Raw genomic sequence first — 17,789 nt, forward strand, 5'->3', positions numbered from 1 at the left:
TCTAATGAAAGTCAGTGGAAATGTGCTTTATTTACTCTGTTATTTTTCCTATTAATTAGTGGGTGTCTCATATCAAAAGAAAATGCCACTTATGAAAAGTAGAAAATCCTCATGGTATCTATATTCTAAACCTATTAGCAAACAAAAGGCAGTCCATTTAGCAACAGAAAAAGCTTTTTTTTTTTTTTTTTTTTTAAATTTATCAATATTTTGGCCACATGACTAGGCAAAATCTCGACAAATTGCAATTCCAAATTATAGGGGGGTGGGTTTCTAAATAATGAATAGTCTTTAATAATAGCACTAAGAATTGAGAACCCTTAAAGAGATAGACCGATATAAACACAAGGCCTTTCACACAAGAGACATTTTTAAATATGTTACTTATTCACCTCCTTACAAGTTCTTTACAGCAGAGAAAATTTCTTCTGTATGGGCCACTATTACTTCTGGCATACGGAGTCAGAAGAGGGCCAGGGGATCGTATATAGGCACTAGGAAAGGAGACAGTGTGATCTACTGGATAGAGCACTGGACTAGGACAAAGGAAACATGGGTTCTAGTTTTGGCTCTATCACGGGCCTGCTGGATACAAGTCACTTCCCCACTATGTGCCTCAGTTTCCCCATCTTTAAAATGGGGAATAATGACATTAACTTCCTGTGTAAAGGGCTTTGGGATCTACTGATAAAAAAGTCACTCTATAAACGCTTGGTATTATTACCATAAGGCTTCTGCACGACTACCTCCGTCTTATGCAGATGCCTCATGATGATCTTAGGGTATCCACGGCAGATGAGGAGGGCTACTCTACCACTGTTGGGTGAAAACCTTGCTCCTGCAAGATGTGGAAATTAAATGAGTTGAAACAAAGAATTCCCTATGTGCGCTGCCTTCGCCTGCAGGCACCGCCTCTGCAGCTCCCATTAGCCGCAAGTCCCGGCCAATGGGAGCTGTGGAGCTGGCGCTCAGGGTGGAGGCAGAGTGCAAAGCTGCCTGGCCACACCTCCGCCTAGGAGCTGGGGGAGGGGGGATGTTGCTGCTTCCAGAGAGGCGTGGAGCCAGGTAGGGAGGCGTGGAGCCAGGTAGGGAGCCTGCCAGCCCCACCATCTGTCCCCTCAGCACCTGCGCCGGTCCCGGGCCGCACCTCACCACCCATCCACCCCGCCCCAGCATCGGGGGGGGGGGGGTCTGCTCCCCCTCCCTGCAGCACACATGGCGCCCTCCCCCAGCACCTGTGGCACCCCCGGGATGCCCGCCCCCAAGATTTATTCGGGTATATAGTTCGAGTCATGGACAGGTCACAAGCCATGAATTTTTGTTTACTGCCCATGAGCTGTCCATGACTTTTACTAAAAATACCCATGACTAAAACATAGCCTTAACAGCGATACAATGACCATTGATGAAGCACTAGAAAGCAAAAGAGGAAATTGCACCTGCTTCTGATTTTCTACTGCAAAGTCTGCAGACAGAGCTATGGCTCTCCACTGCTACTTCCTTCCCCTACAACCATCATTTGCTCTTGATGACAGACACATTCTATTATGGGCTCACCTACTGAATTCTGATTAGCCCCCTAAGAAGTGTCTTGTCAGCATGATTATATTGGACACCCAAATCTCAAACCTACTATCTCAATGCCAAGTCACTGATTTCTTGAAGTTGTTATTTTTTCAGTGTGCATTTTATTATTTGAATAAATGCTCCCTCGTTAGACAATTGCAATATTACATTTTTACAATGAAATTCAATCACACAGGAAGAGTGCAGCTGTCATATAATCCTCGTGACTATGGCCAAAGCATAGTTTATGTTTATACCATACTGTAATTTCATATTTATTCTGCATACAGCGATGAGATAGTAAATGAAATGTTGCATTTCCAGTGTTTAAAGACGGATAACCATCCTTGCTTAGGAATAATCATTAATTCAGTACAAAACTCTAATGCAACATAGAATCATAGACTCATAGAATTTGTCTAGGTCCCTCTGTATCTGATCCCTACCCTCCAGCGTATCTACCACGCCTCCCAGTTTAGTGTCATCTGCAAACTTGCTGAGAGTACAGTCCACACCATCCTCCAGATCATTAATAAAGATATTAAACAAAACCGGTCCCAGGACCGACCCTTGGGGCACGATTTCCTCATGGACGACTGACATGCCAAGACTGAACTTAAATGAAGCAGATTTTTGAAGTGGGCTCACAAAAATAACACTTTGAAAAATAATTTAAGTGTAAAATACTCATAACCTTGGATAATGCCCAAATGACCAGATATAATTATAATTAACTTTTTAACGGATATAATGGCTTGGGAGTCTATGGCACTCCCCACGCACTTTGGAAGCATTTGTTAATGAAGCTTCACAACTGGGTTGATTGAAAATTTTGCATTTCATTTTTTTATGGAAAATTTGGGGGTTTGACTAAGCTGAACTTTTTGCAGAAAGTGTCTGCTTTCCATGGAAATTTTTGATTTTTCATTTAAAAAAAAAAACCCTCCTGAAAACCAAAATATTTAGAGTTGGATATGCTTCTGCAGTGCATTGTGGAAGTTGTAGTTTGGCTGGCTCATGTTTCCATTTTCCTTTATGGGCCAGGCTACATTTCCCATGAGCCACCATGACTAGGGACTTCCATGATGCATCGCCTCTTCCTCCAAGAGGGGAAACCATGGTACATCATAAGAAATGTATTTTAGTCAGAGAGTCCAGCCAAGAAAGGAGAATGGGAGCATGAGCTACATGAACTAAAACTCCCATGAGACACCACAGCAGCATTACCAAGTTGAAACGTTACTGCTTTCCAGCAACATTTTTTGGGTTTGGCTAAAATATTTTGATATTTGACTTTTTGCAAAAAAATATGGAATGTCAACAGGAAAAAAAAGCCCTATTATCTAACCAGACATCATTTGTGTGAGTCTAGTAATAGCTAGTAATATAACCATTTCTCAAGGTGATTAACAGAGGCCCAGAGTGGATAAGGCCAAAATGTTCAAAACTGGCCTCTGATTTTGGCCTCAATTTTTGGGTGCCCATTTTCAGTTACCTTTCTGACTTGCCCTCCATGTCACCCAATGAAGTGCTTTACCAAGATGAGACATCTCAATTCAGCTACACCAAATCAGAGGCTACCATACCCGTCAGTGGCAGGGTTGGGAATGTAATACAGGAACCCTGACTAGAGTCTGCCAAAGGTTTGACTAGATCCCTGACCCAACCTGAAATCTAGGAGATCTGGGTTCTAGTGCTACTTGTGAACTCCATCCACCTCCACAATTGTTTAAGAATCATATTTCCCACCACTGGCAAGTCCAACTGCTGCTTTCATGTCCCAGGCTCCCAGCTGTGTCTGAGTGCTTTCACTGCCATAATGGTATCAAGTGGTGGTTCCCATTGTCTTGTCACTTTGAGACAAGGGGCATCAAGTAAGAGCCATTCCTTGGCAGACCTCAGGGAGAATCAGGCTACTCCCACCAAAGGGCAGTGTACACTAGGTAACATACCCATTACTGCTGCCCGGAGCAACCTCAGGGGCCCAGATGTCCCACAACCCATAATCTGGTTGCTAGGAATCTCCTGGCACAAAATAATTTGGGGGGAAATGATAATAGAGAAAACTAAAGTAATGGGGCGGACGGGGAGGGAGGGGAGCTTTGCTGCATGAAAAGCAGGTGTTTAATGAGAAGCAAAACCAACAAAATCTTCCTGATCTTCAGCAGCGAGAAACAGCACAAATCTGGAACGGCTTTGGACAGCGTGTGAGGCTTATTGTGAATTCAAAGTTTAACTCCACGTTCTCCGGAGCTCGGAATGTGAATTTCTGAATAAGGGTGGTGAAGAAGATGAACAGCTCTGTTCTAGCCAGCTGCTCTCCAGGGCATACCCGCTTTCCTGGAAGGGGAAGAAAGAGCAGCTGATGGATTACTGCTACAATTACAGGGTTACGTGATCGCAAACAGAGTTCTGTTCATTAAAAATTCACTCATATGGTAAGTTCCCTGAAAAACTTGCCCATTGCCTTACTTTAATCAGTACTATTACTATGGTGTTTGCCATGTTCTTTCTAAGATGAAAAAATGCTATGTAAGATTTGGGGACTATTATTATTATAAAATGTACTGATAGTCTCAGAGGAGCTCTAGACATCTCTAATTATACCCACATTACCACTGTGGGTCTTTGAACCCCTCTAGTGGCTGGACTATGAGTCTGCTACTACCTCTGAGCTAATACTGTACAGACAAATCCCCACTATAAGAAGCTGAATAGGACTTTATGATCATCCTTTGTACTTAGCTAGAGTTATGATGGCTCCTAGATATCCTCTTCCCTATATTTCCTCCTCTCGTATGTCCATTGAACATTCTCCTGCATGAGACATCTCTTCGTAGACAGTGGGGAGGGAATGTTCTCCAACAAGATTGTGGGAACTGTCCTCAGAGCTTTACCACTTAATAAAAATGTTGGAGATTGTTCTTAGAGGCAAACTCTGAAAACCAGTTAACAGCTGACTTACACTATTAATGAATACAGTAAAAAAGCCTGCATTGGTAGATGGAGTGAGGAGGGAATTTTCCTTTGTGGTACGGTGTTGCCCGGTTAGTACTGCCCATTACCAGGATTTAAGTTTTCCTCTGAAGCATCAGGTAATGGCTAGTGTCAGAGACAGAATGCTGGACAAGATGGACTATTGGTCTGTCCTGGGATGGCTCTTCCTAGCTTCATCTATTTTTAAAATATGACATTGGCCTTTTCATGCAAAAACATTCCCTCACACATGATCTCACCTGCAGAAAAAGGCAGAAAGGCTTCCCGCTTCCTAAACTGGCCATTTTCCAGGAAATGCTCAGGATTAAATGTATCAGGAGTTTCCCACACATTCTTGTCGAACATTATTGATGTCAAACTGGGGATCAAAGTGGTACCCTGCAAAAGGAGAGGAGGAGAATGGGAACTAAAAACAAGTTGGTGAGCATGCTCAAAGGTTACATATTGAGCCATTTTGTTTTTAAAACTATTTTATTACTTCTCTTAGACCTGATCTACACACACAGTGGAATTGGTTTAATTAAAGGTGTGTTTCTTTAACAATTTAAGGTTTGTCTATACAAGGACATCCAAGAAAATTAATCCAAATTAACTAAAGGTATGAATTTGAAGTGGACTAGTTAAATTACTTAAACCCCTGAGTAAATGCACTAATTCAGAATTAAAGTGGATTTCATTCAGTTTAATAACAGTGTTCACACAGGGATTTAGGGATTTAGTGCTAATCCACTTCAAATTCACCCATTTAGTTAATGCAGATTAATTTTCCTGTACTGCCTTGTATAGACAAGGCCTTCATTAAACCAGTGCAACACCCTGCACAGACACTTTTTGTTCGTTTGCAGTCTGGTTTTTATTGGTTTGGCTTGTGTCAATAAATTACAATTATGTTAGTACAGCTAAACCAACAGAATCCAGTTTAAAACCAATAAAAGTGTGTCCACACAGGAGTTTGTATCAGTTTAACTTTTCAAATTGATTTTAAACTAGTTCAATTTCTGTGTGTACATAAGGTTTTAAACTAAAACTTGCTTCACCTGTGCTTTTTCTTTCTTTTTTTCCCAGCTAGCTAAAATTGCTACCATATAACAAGAAACTTCCCACCCTCCACCAAAGAGGGGCAAACACTGCAGTCAAGTTATAGGATTGATTGTACAAACATTAAGAAGTCAGCTCTCTCCATGAGGCAACTGATCATGTTAGATGTAAGAAATAACAGGCTGTTTGATATTTACTGTCATAATGAGAGCTTGGTGCTTGTGTGTGTGCTGCTAAAAACTAGCTTTTAATTAGTGCTATTTATTTATCATAGCGGAGTTTCCTAAGACACTTAAGCCTAACATATCAAAACTCTATGTCCTCTTCCTATTGGCTCCCATGGTCTCTGGGTCTCAGTTTCATATAATTCATGAAATTACCCTAGATTGTATTTTTCTTAACACCAAAACTGAAGTCTGTGCAGTGCACAGAAAAAAATCAAGGAATTAAATGAATATTTTAATTTTTTGTAAAATGAGAATGAAGCCCTTTTTAGATAGTTCCTTTCTCCAGAAAATTTACCTTTATAGAGAACTTCTGTAGAACTTAATAGAAAATTATAATTTGTCTATGGAATTTTAGATCCATCATATATAATGTAATGAAGAATTATATTACTGCTATAGAATTCTATAGGATGGATTTTAAAAGTCATGAAAATGATACCAATCTCTATTAAATTCTTTTAGTTTTTAGAGACATTTCTAAAGTACTCTGTCAAATTGCTATTGGAGCCTAATGATTTCACCCCCTTTTAAATTATATGAGATTTGCCATAAAAGAATTCAAAGTTAGATCTAACATCAAACCAACAGAAGAATAAAGGAAGGCTTAGTTTCCTTTCAGGTTACTTTTGGCAAATGGAATCCTGCCAGTGTAGTGTCACTGGTTGCCATTCTGGGCACATTTATAGGTACTACGTTGCCCATCCTTTGTACTTCATTGAGGACTGCGTTGGTATACGGCATATTCTCTTTGTCATCCATCATTGGTTGCCGGGACTGGCCAATCACTGTGTCAATTTCTGTTTGCACTTTCTCTGAAAAGAAGCCAATAGCCACGTTAACAGTTATGACAAGGAGGAGCAGTTTTCTATTTAGAGAGCCTTCAATTGTTCAGATTTTCATCTGCATTTTTATTTTTAAAGTGCTTTGAGTGACAGGTGCCGCCTTTCAAATCCTGGACGTAAATGCTGTGCGTAGTCACAGAAAGGTACAGCATCGGCAATAGCAGTGCAAGGCTCCCTCGCATTGCCTTGCCAACCTGCCTTGACCATGCCTGCAAGGAATTAGCTCTAGACCTCAAGTGGTGGAAGGTAAGTCAGGACCTGGCTCAAAGCCCATTGAAGTCAATGGGAGTCTTTCCACTGACTTCAATGGATTTGGGGTCAGGCCTTCATTTTTCATGACCACTCTGTCATTGGGATGTCTGCGGAGGCTGTGAGAAAAAGTGCCAATTAATAATAAATCATCATACATTTATAGAACTTTCTATCTCAAGATTTCAGTATGCCTTTCAATATTAATTAATTAATTAAGCATCACATTACCCCAGTGAGGTAGCTAAGAATCATTATTCCCATTTTACAGATAGGGAAACTAATGCAGAGAGGTGAAGTGACTTGTCCAAGGTCACACATGAAGTCAATGCAAAGCCAAGAAGAAGTCAGTTCCCAGGACTTCCAGTTCTGTGCATTTACTACTAGACAGTCCTTTCCCTCTCATAGTTGTGGTGGTTATTCTGCAGTGACCTTTGCACTTGGAACTGCAAAGACACCACTAGCTTGAGGATTTCCAGTGCTGAAGCTCAGATCTAGCCAGTACAATAAGCCTTCATTTGTTGTTCTCAGTGCTATTCCCAGGGAAGTGAGAAAGCCAATCTTTCAGCTACTGGGGCTCACTAAGGAATTTAAGGGCAGAACATAAGGCCTGATTCAAAGCTCACAGAAGTGAGTGGGAAGAATTCCACTGGCTTCAGTTGGCTTTGGATCAGACCTCTAGGGAATAAACTGAAATGAAGGAAGGACAATTTCAATTTTAAACCATTACAAAAATCTACCTTGAATTTTGGGATACACTGCCATGTAGAGCAGAGCCCAGCGTATGGTTGTGGCAGATGTTTCGGTCCCAGTTAAAAACAGATCCAGTGTGGAACACAGTAGATTTTCCTCATTGAAATAAGAGATGGAATCATCTTTAGACTTTAAAAAATGTAAGTGGAAATATATATATATTAGTTATATGTGGTAAAAACCCATCTTTATCGCATGGACAGGCAAATTATCCCCCCCAAAAGAAAACCTAAGGCCTCCCCAAATTGATGTCATTGTTAAATTAAGAGAAGATGTGTGTCTAATCTACTACACTACCTCGGAAACCTCAGTCTTGGCTTTTTCATATATCTAGGGTGAGAACTGCACCCCACTGCCAGCCCCTTTACTTGGGGTAAGAAGGTCAAAGCAGGGGGCCCCAAAAGCCCTGGTGACACCTGGAGGAGGATCCCCCCAATAGAGGCAATGGGACAGATGGTTGTCAGGCTGTCTTCCCAGGACTGCTTTCCTAATCCCAGGGCAGGAAATGTGTCAGGAGCAGAACCACAGCATGAGGCAGTCGGTTCAGTGCTGCGGCCCATAGAGCCACCCAGGAAGGCTGCTGTAACTTAGGCCCCCGGGGCTGTCAAAGTTACTCCGGGGGCCTTTCTGGCACCTAGAGGAGGAGGGTGCAAAGATGACTTAAATGCACCTTAGCACCCCACACCCACCCGCCATTCCTTCTGCGTTGCAATCTTGTAAATCATAGTCATGTTAGAAAACCATATTCAGTTGAACAGTCCTATTGATGTCTTTGATATTACTCATGTCCATCAGAGTTTCAGGACTGGGCCTCTGATTTACATTCATTAGTTTGGGATACGTTCTTAAATCCCCTAGACCATTTTGAAAATCCCATATGCAGTATGGCAGGGCAGTGACTTTTGGCAAATCAAGGACTGCATTTTTTAATGTTAAATTTCCTTAAAAAAATGTCTTTGAGAAATCTCATAGATGTTAGATTAAGTGACCTTCCAAGTGCTTTAAAACAGCATGCTGCACATAAGCTGAGCTTTCTCTCCATTTTAAGTACTTTTAAATGAAAAATAACTATCCATTCAAACAGCTTCTGTTAGAAAGTTTTGCCCTAAAAGTGAGCACCAGGCAATTTAGAATGGCAAAATCTGAATGACATACACACCTCCAGATAGTTTGTCTGAGCAGCTAGTATCTAAATTCTGAGTGTTGTCTATTGATTTCTTTCTGTTGCACAGTAAATTGTTGGTCCTCGTTGTCCTCTTACCTTTTCTATTTCCTTCAGATAACAGTCAATGAAGTCTCGGGTTTCAGATGAATTCAAGTCCTCCTTGTGCTTTGCAATCACTCCATTCACAAAATATTTAAGTTTCTTCCAATGTTTGAAAATTTTATTATGGGGCCCTGGGACCCACCTCATTAGCCAGGGGAAAGCATTATACAGCTGTTAAGATGTAAGATGAACAGGACAAATTAACACCTCTTAGATCAAGAAAAAATCTATTACAGTGTAACACATCTAGGATTAGCCTGATCCTCCAAACATTTACACCAGTACAAATCAGGAGTTATTCCACTGAAGTTAATGGAGTTACACTGGTGTGAAATTGGTGTGATTCAGGCCCACTGTTTTCTGATAATAAAAGTTTATTTTTTTAGAACTCATGCTGGCCAATAAAGTCCCTTAATCTGAAACAAAAGCTTAAAAAAAACCAACCAGAGTCTCATGGTGTAGACCCAGAATAATAAATCAATTGACCGTGGAGTTCTACAGATGTAACTGAGATCAGAGTCTGACCCACATTGTGCAGAACTGCATAATCTATTCACGGTTAAACTCCAAATCAGTCAGTATTGGCCTGATCTGGTTATAGATCTGGAAACTCAGGCCAGCCCACTAACAAATAATAATAATTAATGTCTAGTTCTTGTAGAGTGCTTTTCATCAATAGATCTCAATCACAGTCTTAAATGTATTTATTATCACAACACCTCTGTGAGGTAGGTAAGTGCTATGGTCATCCCCAGTATGATTCACAAATAAAGCTGGTTAAAAACTGGGGGGGGGGGGGGAGGGGAAATCAGCAGAAAATTTTAAGGATAATTTTGTCCATTTTCCATAGAAACTGTAGAAGTTTATGAAATTTCCCAGATACATCTATTGATAAACCTTTTAAATGAACCTGACTTGATACAGGATTTGTATCATGACCACACATTTGTGTTTTCATGTGGCTTGGATGTGAAAAAAACATCATACTTGGTGGTTTCTTTCTGTCTTTCTAGCACCCACACCATATTATCAAAGTGTGGGATTTTATGTGAAAACTAGGGCTGTGAAGCGATATAAAAAATTAATCGTGATTAATTGCATTGTTAAACAATAATTATTTAAATATTTTTGGATGTTTTCTACATTTTCAAATATATTGATTTCAATTACAACACAAAACACAAAGTATACAGTGCTCACTTTATATTTATTTTTGATTACAAATATTTGTGCTGTAAAAAACAAAAGAAATAGTAATTTTTCAATTCACCTATATAGGTACTGTAATGCAATCTCTTTATCATAAAAGTTGAATTTACAAATGTCGAATTATGTACAAAAAATACCTGCATTCAAAAATAAAACAGTGTAAAACTTTTGAGCCTACAAGTCCACTCAGTCCTATTTCTTGCTGTCAGTCACTCAAACAAAAAGTTTGTTTACATTTGCAGGAGATAATGCTGCCTGCTTCTTGTTTACAGTGTCACCTGAAAGTGAGAACAGGTGTTCACATGGCACTGTTGTAGCCGGCATCGCGAGATATTTACGTGCCAGATCCGTTAAAGATTCATATGTCCCTTCACGCCTCAACCACCATTCCAGAGGATATGCATCCATTCTAATGACAGGTTCTGCTCAGTAACGATCCAAAGCAGTGCAGACCAACGCATGATCATTTTCATCATCTGAGTCAGATGCCACCAGCAGAAGGTTGATTTTCTTTTTTGGTGGTTCGGGTTCTGTAGTTTCCGCATTGGAGTGTTGCTCTTTTAAGACTACTGAAAGCATGCTCCACACCTCGTTCCTATCAGATTTTGGAAGGCACTTCAGATTCTTAAATCTTGGGTCGAGTGCTGTAGTGATCTTTAGAAATCTCACATTGGTACCTTCTTTGCGTTTTGTCAAATCTGCCGTGAAAGTGTTCTTAAAATGAACAACATGTGCTGAGTCATCACCCAAGACTCCTATAATATGAAATATATGGCAGAATGCGGGTAAAACAGAGCAGGAGACATACTATTCTCCCCCAAGGAGTTCAGTCACAAATTTAATTAACCCATTTTTTTTTAATGAGCATCATTGGCATGGAAGCATGTCCTCTGGAATGGTGGCCGAAGCATGAAGGGGCATACGAACGTTTAGCATATCTGGCACATAAATACCTTGCAATGCTGGCTACAAAAGTGCCATGCAAATATCTGTTATCACATTCAGTTGACATTGTAAATAAAAAGCTGGCAGCAGGATCTCCTGTAAATGTAAACAAACTTGTTTGTCTTAGTGATTTGCTGAACAAGAATTAGGACTGAGTGGACTTGTAGGTGCTAAAGTTTTACATTGTTTTGTTTTTGAGTGCAGTCATGCAATAAAAAAATCTATATTTGTAAGTTACACATTCACGATTAAGAGATTGCATTATGGCATTGTATGAGGTGAACTGAAAAATACTATTTCTTTTATCATTTTTGCAGTACAAATATTTGTAATAAAAATAAATATAAAGTGAGCACTGTACACTTTGTACACTTTGTGTTTTGTGTTGTAATTGAAATCAATATATTTGAAAATGTAGAAAAACATCTAAAATATTTAGTAAATTTCAATTGGTATTCCATTGTTTAACAGTGCAATTAAAACTGCGATTAATCATGATTAATTTTCTTAATCGCAATTAATTTTTCTGAGTTAATCATGTGAGTTAACCGATTCATCGACAGCCCTAATAAAAATCAGAATTAAGGAAGCGATACTCACGTGAAGGAATACATGGTCATTTCCCATATAGCATTATACTTTTTTACATAGGAAAAGTTAGATTCACCTCTCTTGATTCTGTTCTCACTCTAACTACTTTACTTTTCAGGTGTCTGAAGTCAAAAAACAAACCAGCTTTACCTGGCCCCAAAAATTTCCTATGAGGAGTAATGTCTCAGCAAGCAAATGCAGTAATTCTTGGAATTGACTGTCATGGTATTCAAAGCGCTCCCCAAAAGTGATGGAACAGATAATATTTGAAACAGCACTATTAATTTTATAATGAGGGTCAAATGGTTGCCCTGGAGGAGAAAATATAGGGACAGTGTCAGTTTATAAACATTCCAGACTAGTGTAATAATACCACCCTAGATTCTTAAAACTGAAATATTATTTTAAATCCAATTTACTTTTCACCACTTATACTGTTTTGGTTTTGTGCTACATTCAGTGTGGCAAATGAATAGGGAACCCTGGGTCCTATTTCTAGCTTTACACTGGCTTGTTAGCACCTGGGGCAATCCACTGAACCTCTGTGGACTTCAGATTCCCATCTGTTAAATGGGGTTAATATTTGCTTACTCATCCACTGAAAGCATATTAACATCTACATATGGAAAAGCTCTACATAAGGTCTAAATATTCTTATTTTCTAACAGTTCTATAGTCAGTTTCTAGTCAATTTCACTTTCAACTTTTGTGCACTAGCACAAAGCTAACACGTCTGGGTTTTAAATATTGCATGGGAAACCCAACTAAAGTATCCAGGAAAACATTTATAATATTAATATAGTCTTAGGTTTTGTACATTTTAATAACATTTTCTTATTGGTCCTAAACAACCAGACTGCATCCCTTTAAAGATTAGCTCTCCTCTACACATTGCATACTAACTGTATTCCACAAAAACCACAGGAATGGATTTCTTGGCATGCCTATATACCTGTAATTATAAAAGACAAATAGAAAGTTATGGGAGGATAACAAGTCTGGATGGCTGCTTAAAAATCCATTATTTGATAATATAATACATATAAATCATGTGCTTTTTTAAAATAAGGATTACATCATGCATTGCATGCGCTATTCTGTTATTTATCCAAATACTATTGAAATCTCTTATGTTTATTTTCCCAGTACATATAAAACATATTCTCTAGCACAAAGAAGCCTTGATTCTTGATTGGAGCTCCTAGGCCCTATCATAATAAAAATAATAAAAAGAAAATAATAGATAAACCTCTGGTATGGGCAGATTATTGCACAATTGTCCATTATGGACCTCTTTGCACTTCCTTCTGAAGCATCTTGTGCTGGCCACTTTCGGAGATAGGCTATCAGAGTAGATAGAGCCCTGGTCTTGATCTCATATGGCAATTTCTATTTTCCTATGTTTATTCCTTTCACTGGTGCCATCATGGTGCATATATTTACGAGTCACAACCATTCCAGTTGTTTCTGGCCTAGGCTCACCAAAGACCATGGGTAGGGTTGGCGCTGATCAAGGGGGCTGATCAAGATGTCTGTGTGATTGTCCTGAGAAAAGCATAGCTAGAATCTTAGGATAAAATGTAAGTTCATTTCTTACCCTTCTCTTCCTCTATTGCTTCAGTAAGATATCTGCTCTCTTCCTGTATTCGTTCTTCAAAGCTTACGCCAATGCTTTTCAGAGCTGATAAAACAAATTTTCTTTGTTGCCTCCAGATATGTCCATTTGATGATATCAGCCCTGCAGTGAAAAAAACATGATATGTTTTGCCGTATGCAGGAAACAGTTTAAAAATGATTTAGAATATTAAAAAAAACACCTTATTTTTAAATTACATTTTTGCATGGGAATTAAAACCCAAAAGAAATCAGCTTACACTCAGGAGCTAGCTTTATAGATTTGCTTTAATCTGCCTTTTCCCCCTTTTCTCTTGTGCTTTGTGTGAATAAAAGGGGTAAGCACAAATAGTTTACTGTTAGTACTATTACAGTGTTGGGAGACCTGCATGTGGGATGTGATTTTCTTTGTAAGCTTCAGCTGCGGTGCTGCGTGCAGCTGGAGGAGAGAAAAGTAATGGGGGGAATAAAAAAAAAAGTCACAGAGGCTGGTCTACACAGAAAACTTACATCAGTGGAGCTAAAAACATCTCTCCGGGATGTGAAAAATCCACACTCCAAAGAGATAACCTCTAGATCATCTAGCCTGACCTCCTGTATATCACAGTCCACCAAGACCACCCAACAACTGAAAGAGACCAAAGTATTGCAGTCCACAGGAGACTAGACTGTTCTGTGCTATAGGAGGGACAGAGGGGGACCAGTCCTTGCAATGGCAGGGAAATGATTCAGTGAGATATACCCACAAAACCTTGGCAAGTGACCTACACCCACATGCGTTAGAAGGAAGCAAAAAAACACAAACCAAAACCCAACCCATGGTGACTGCCAATCTGACCTGGGGGAAAATTCTTTCCAGACCCCAGATAGGCAATCAGTTAGATTCTGAGCATGTGAGCAAGAACCAGCCAGCCAAACACCTGAGAGAAAGAATGCTCGGCGCCACCTCAGAGCTCTGGCCACCCCTCCCAATGTCCCATCTCCGGTGAAACTCTTGAAATGTGTCTGGCCCCTTGCATTTATTTAGCTCCTTTCAGCTTAATAGATCCCCAGGTATAAACAGATTCTAGGATATTTGGGCCGAATGCTGAGGTGATTACTAATGGCCTGATTGCACCAGCCTCACTCACACTGAGTAGTAGCTGTTTGTGTGAGCAGTCCCATTGACCTTAGTGGACTCCTCCTGTAAGTACTACTCAGTCTGAGTATAGGCAGCAGAATCAGACACTCCGTTTGTACTGACAGACTCCCATTATCTTCAGTGGCAGCTGTGTCTGGGCCCTATTCAGCAAAAGTGCTTTATATGTTATGGTGTCCAGCTGACCCAAGTAGGAAGGAGCTGTTTACACTCCATATTATCTCTCATGTTAAATTCAGTGAAACCAGTCAGAACGATCCCATCTCCCAATCTTTCAGAGAAAGAGAGAGAGAGAGAGAAAAAGAATATTTCCCCATTGAGATTTAGAAACATTGGAACAATTCCAGCTCTCCTGTGCATCTGTGAATCCCAGTTAAAGTTGCTGGGATTGTAGCCAAGGGCAGAATTCAGCCTATTTATTTATTTGTTTATTTACTGAATGGTCATGATGCCAATCAGGCAAAGTAGCAAACAATGACAACCACATCACGGGAACTCACCTAGGCCTTTAAAAATTTCACGCAGAAGTGGTATATGTGGTCGATCTGCAAATACTTCAGCTTGATGGACAAGAGCTTCCTTCACTAATTGGTATCCGTTGACCACCACAAATGTCAGATTTCCAAACTGCACACTGAAAATGTTGCCATAACGGCCAATAAGCTGAAAGACACATTCCTCTGATTTAGTTACCTTCTGTGTCAAACTAACCACTGGAAGGATGGAGATGGTACAAAAATACTGGCAAGCTGTAGTGTAGGAGAGATGTCTTCTTAGCAAGCTGACCATAGGCATCGCCTAAAGCTCTGCTCTGTATAACTTCAACATGACTCTTTCACACTGGAACACTAATGCTAGAGGATGATCCAGATGGTCCTCCTAGAATGTTAGGTCACATATGGGACCAATGTTGGGCCAAAGTTGTCATCAAAAAAAGATCAACTCCATTATAATGGTTCCTCATCATCGCCATTGCCCTCCCCCCGCCCCAACTTTTACACACGTAGAACTAATCCTAGGCGGTTAGAACTTGAACTTTGCATATTGGCTTATGCAGCATCTGCCAAGGCCTGGATTCTCCATGGCACATTCCCTTACCAATGTGTGCATATAGTGTCTGTATGGACAGGGTTTAAGACACCTGCCACCACCAATCAGAGTCAGACTGTGCTTAATGTTTAGGTCAGCCCTTATCTTCCTCAGCAGGTTAATACCTCCTTCATTGAACATTAGCTTTTGGTCCCACATGTTCTCTTTTCCCAGGAATGGAAGATACCGTTGCCATTTAGGATCAGGAATGTTTTCTCCATGAGATTATAACAGTGCTGAGTGGGAAGAAGAGGACAAATCAGAGGCCTAAAAGCATTGATAATGCCCTTAACGCTTTGCCCGAAAGGGATGTCTTTGTTATTTGTAGGCTCCTTCTTCGGCCCAGCAAAATGAGTACAAGGAATTATAAAGGGCCCTTGTGTTACAAGTGTAATTGTTATTTTGATGACTTAAAGCTACCAGGCATGTCGCACTCCCAATAAGTGTTTCCCAAGTTCCCCCAGGCTTCACTGAAGAGGAATGGGAGCCTGTGAGAACAGCACCCAGGCCTAGGCTGGTTGCAACACAAGTGAAGGCACATTTTAAAGTAATAGCAAAAGAAAACAAGCCAGACCCTGGAGGGATGTTACTTTGCCCAGCCAGTTAGAATGGAGGGTAAGCCCCCTCCTCCACTTTTTGGGGGGAAGATCCTCAGCTGGTGTCAATAGTCATAGCACCACTGACTTCACCGGCAGTTAGGACTCTTGGATGCTATTCCTGGCTCTGCCACTGCTTCTCTGTGTGACCCTGGTCAAGTCACATGGGCACTTAACTTCTTTGTGCCTTAGTTTTTCCATCTGTAAAATAGATGGAATGGGACAAATCCTGGACACCAGAACAAAGGCAAAGTAAATGGACAAAGGCTCTTCATAAGTCTGCATAGCTGTGGATCCACCAATCACCTATCGTCCCTTCCCCAATCTGGCTCAGCCCTTCCGTGATACCACAGAGAGGCAGAGGTGGGATGGGGTCAGCCTGTAAACACCCTCTCTGCTGGAGTTCTGTTGCATTTAGGTCCCTTCTGCACCCAGGGAGGTCCAGTAACAGTTACCTACATCACAGGCTGTTGTAAGGCTTACTGTCTGTAAAGCATTTCCAAGGGTCTGCTACAGAACACGCTCCGTACGTGCAAAGCATTAATACGATAAATCTCAGTCAGGCTCTTACCTTCTGCAGAGCGAGATGGATGGGTTGCTTAAAGTCCACCACAGTGCCAACGAAAGGAAAAAGTAGTGGCCCAGGAGGAAAATTCTTGGGACGTCTCTTTTTCACATGATCAACAATCAAAAGAAGCACAACCAGAATGACGAAGAGAGTCTGAGCAGTCATCTTTTCCCAAAGGGAAGTTAAAATGAACCACAAGCGCAGCTGCATCTTGACTGTCAAAGGACAGATTTTTTTAATCCCCAAAGGGACCTGGGCTCTGACCCTTGTCTAGTCTTGCTGAGATGGGAGGTCGAGGTGAGTAAAGTATACTGGCTAAGATGCCAATAATGGCCTGGTTGGCAGGACTTGCCAAGGGAGTGCTGCTTTCTCACGAACGTCCTTTGTCAGAATGCTCACAAAATAAGCAGGCAGGGCCGGCTCCAGGCACCAGCAGATAAAGCACGTGCCTGGGGTGGCCCATTGGTTGGTTTTTTTTTTTTTTTTTGCTTCGGCAGTTCGGAAAGCAGAGTCCAAGCGGCTTTTTTTTTTTTTTTTGCTTGGGGCGGCAAAAATGGCTCTGTCACGGCAAATAAAATCCCGATTATTCAGCTAAACATAAGCAGGCTTGCAAGCTTATTTGCAGCTTTACCCTTCTGACAGGTCCCTCCGTTTTTTTTGCTGGAAAACCATTCCCCCTCTCTGCCTTTAATTAACAGTGAGCTCCTTTAGACAGATACCTAATTGGGATTATAAGCATTACAAACATTTTAGGTTACAGTGAAAGCAGCTTACTTCACTAATTACATATGTAGGGAGTTATATAATTTAAAAACTGTAAGGCACCTGAGGTGATGGGCGCCATACAAATGCCCAAGGGGCTGATCCTCTTAAATGCTGATCACCATTTATGAGGTGCTGTGCATCTTCAGCTCCCACTGCAGCCTGGGAAGCTCCCTGAAGTCAAAAGAAGTTTAGTCTGAGGAAGGCTGGCACAAGTAGGCCCTGAGAGCCCAATCCTGTAAGGTGCTGAGTGCCCTAAACACCCACTGACTTCAGTTGACGTTGAGGTGGCTCAATACCTCACATGATTGGGGTTTGTGCACCTAAGTCTCTTCAGC

General features: G+C 40.8%; 1 protein-coding gene across 1 annotated transcript; it reads right to left on the bottom strand.

Annotated features, from left to right (window-relative positions):
- Nucleotides 1–1,716: 1,716 nt before the first annotated feature.
- Nucleotides 1,717–17,087, bottom strand: CYP2J19 (cytochrome P450, family 2, subfamily J, polypeptide 19). The gene is made up of 9 exons (XM_024104853.3): nt 16,693–17,087; nt 14,937–15,099; nt 13,282–13,422; nt 11,835–11,995; nt 8,934–9,110; nt 7,660–7,801; nt 6,453–6,640; nt 4,803–4,941; nt 1,717–3,906 (listed from the first exon to the last, which is right to left on the bottom strand). The coding sequence occupies exons 1-9, from the start codon at nt 16,897–16,899 to the stop codon at nt 3,728–3,730; spliced, it is 1,497 nt and encodes a 498-aa protein (XP_023960621.2). The 5' UTR covers nt 16,900–17,087; the 3' UTR covers nt 1,717–3,727.
- Between the last annotated feature and the right edge of the window lie 702 nt (nt 17,088–17,789).

The sequence above is a fragment of the Chrysemys picta genome, chromosome 8 (assembly GCF_011386835.1).
Source record: "Chrysemys picta bellii isolate R12L10 chromosome 8, ASM1138683v2, whole genome shotgun sequence".
NCBI classification, from domain to species: domain Eukaryota; kingdom Metazoa; phylum Chordata; order Testudines; family Emydidae; genus Chrysemys; species Chrysemys picta.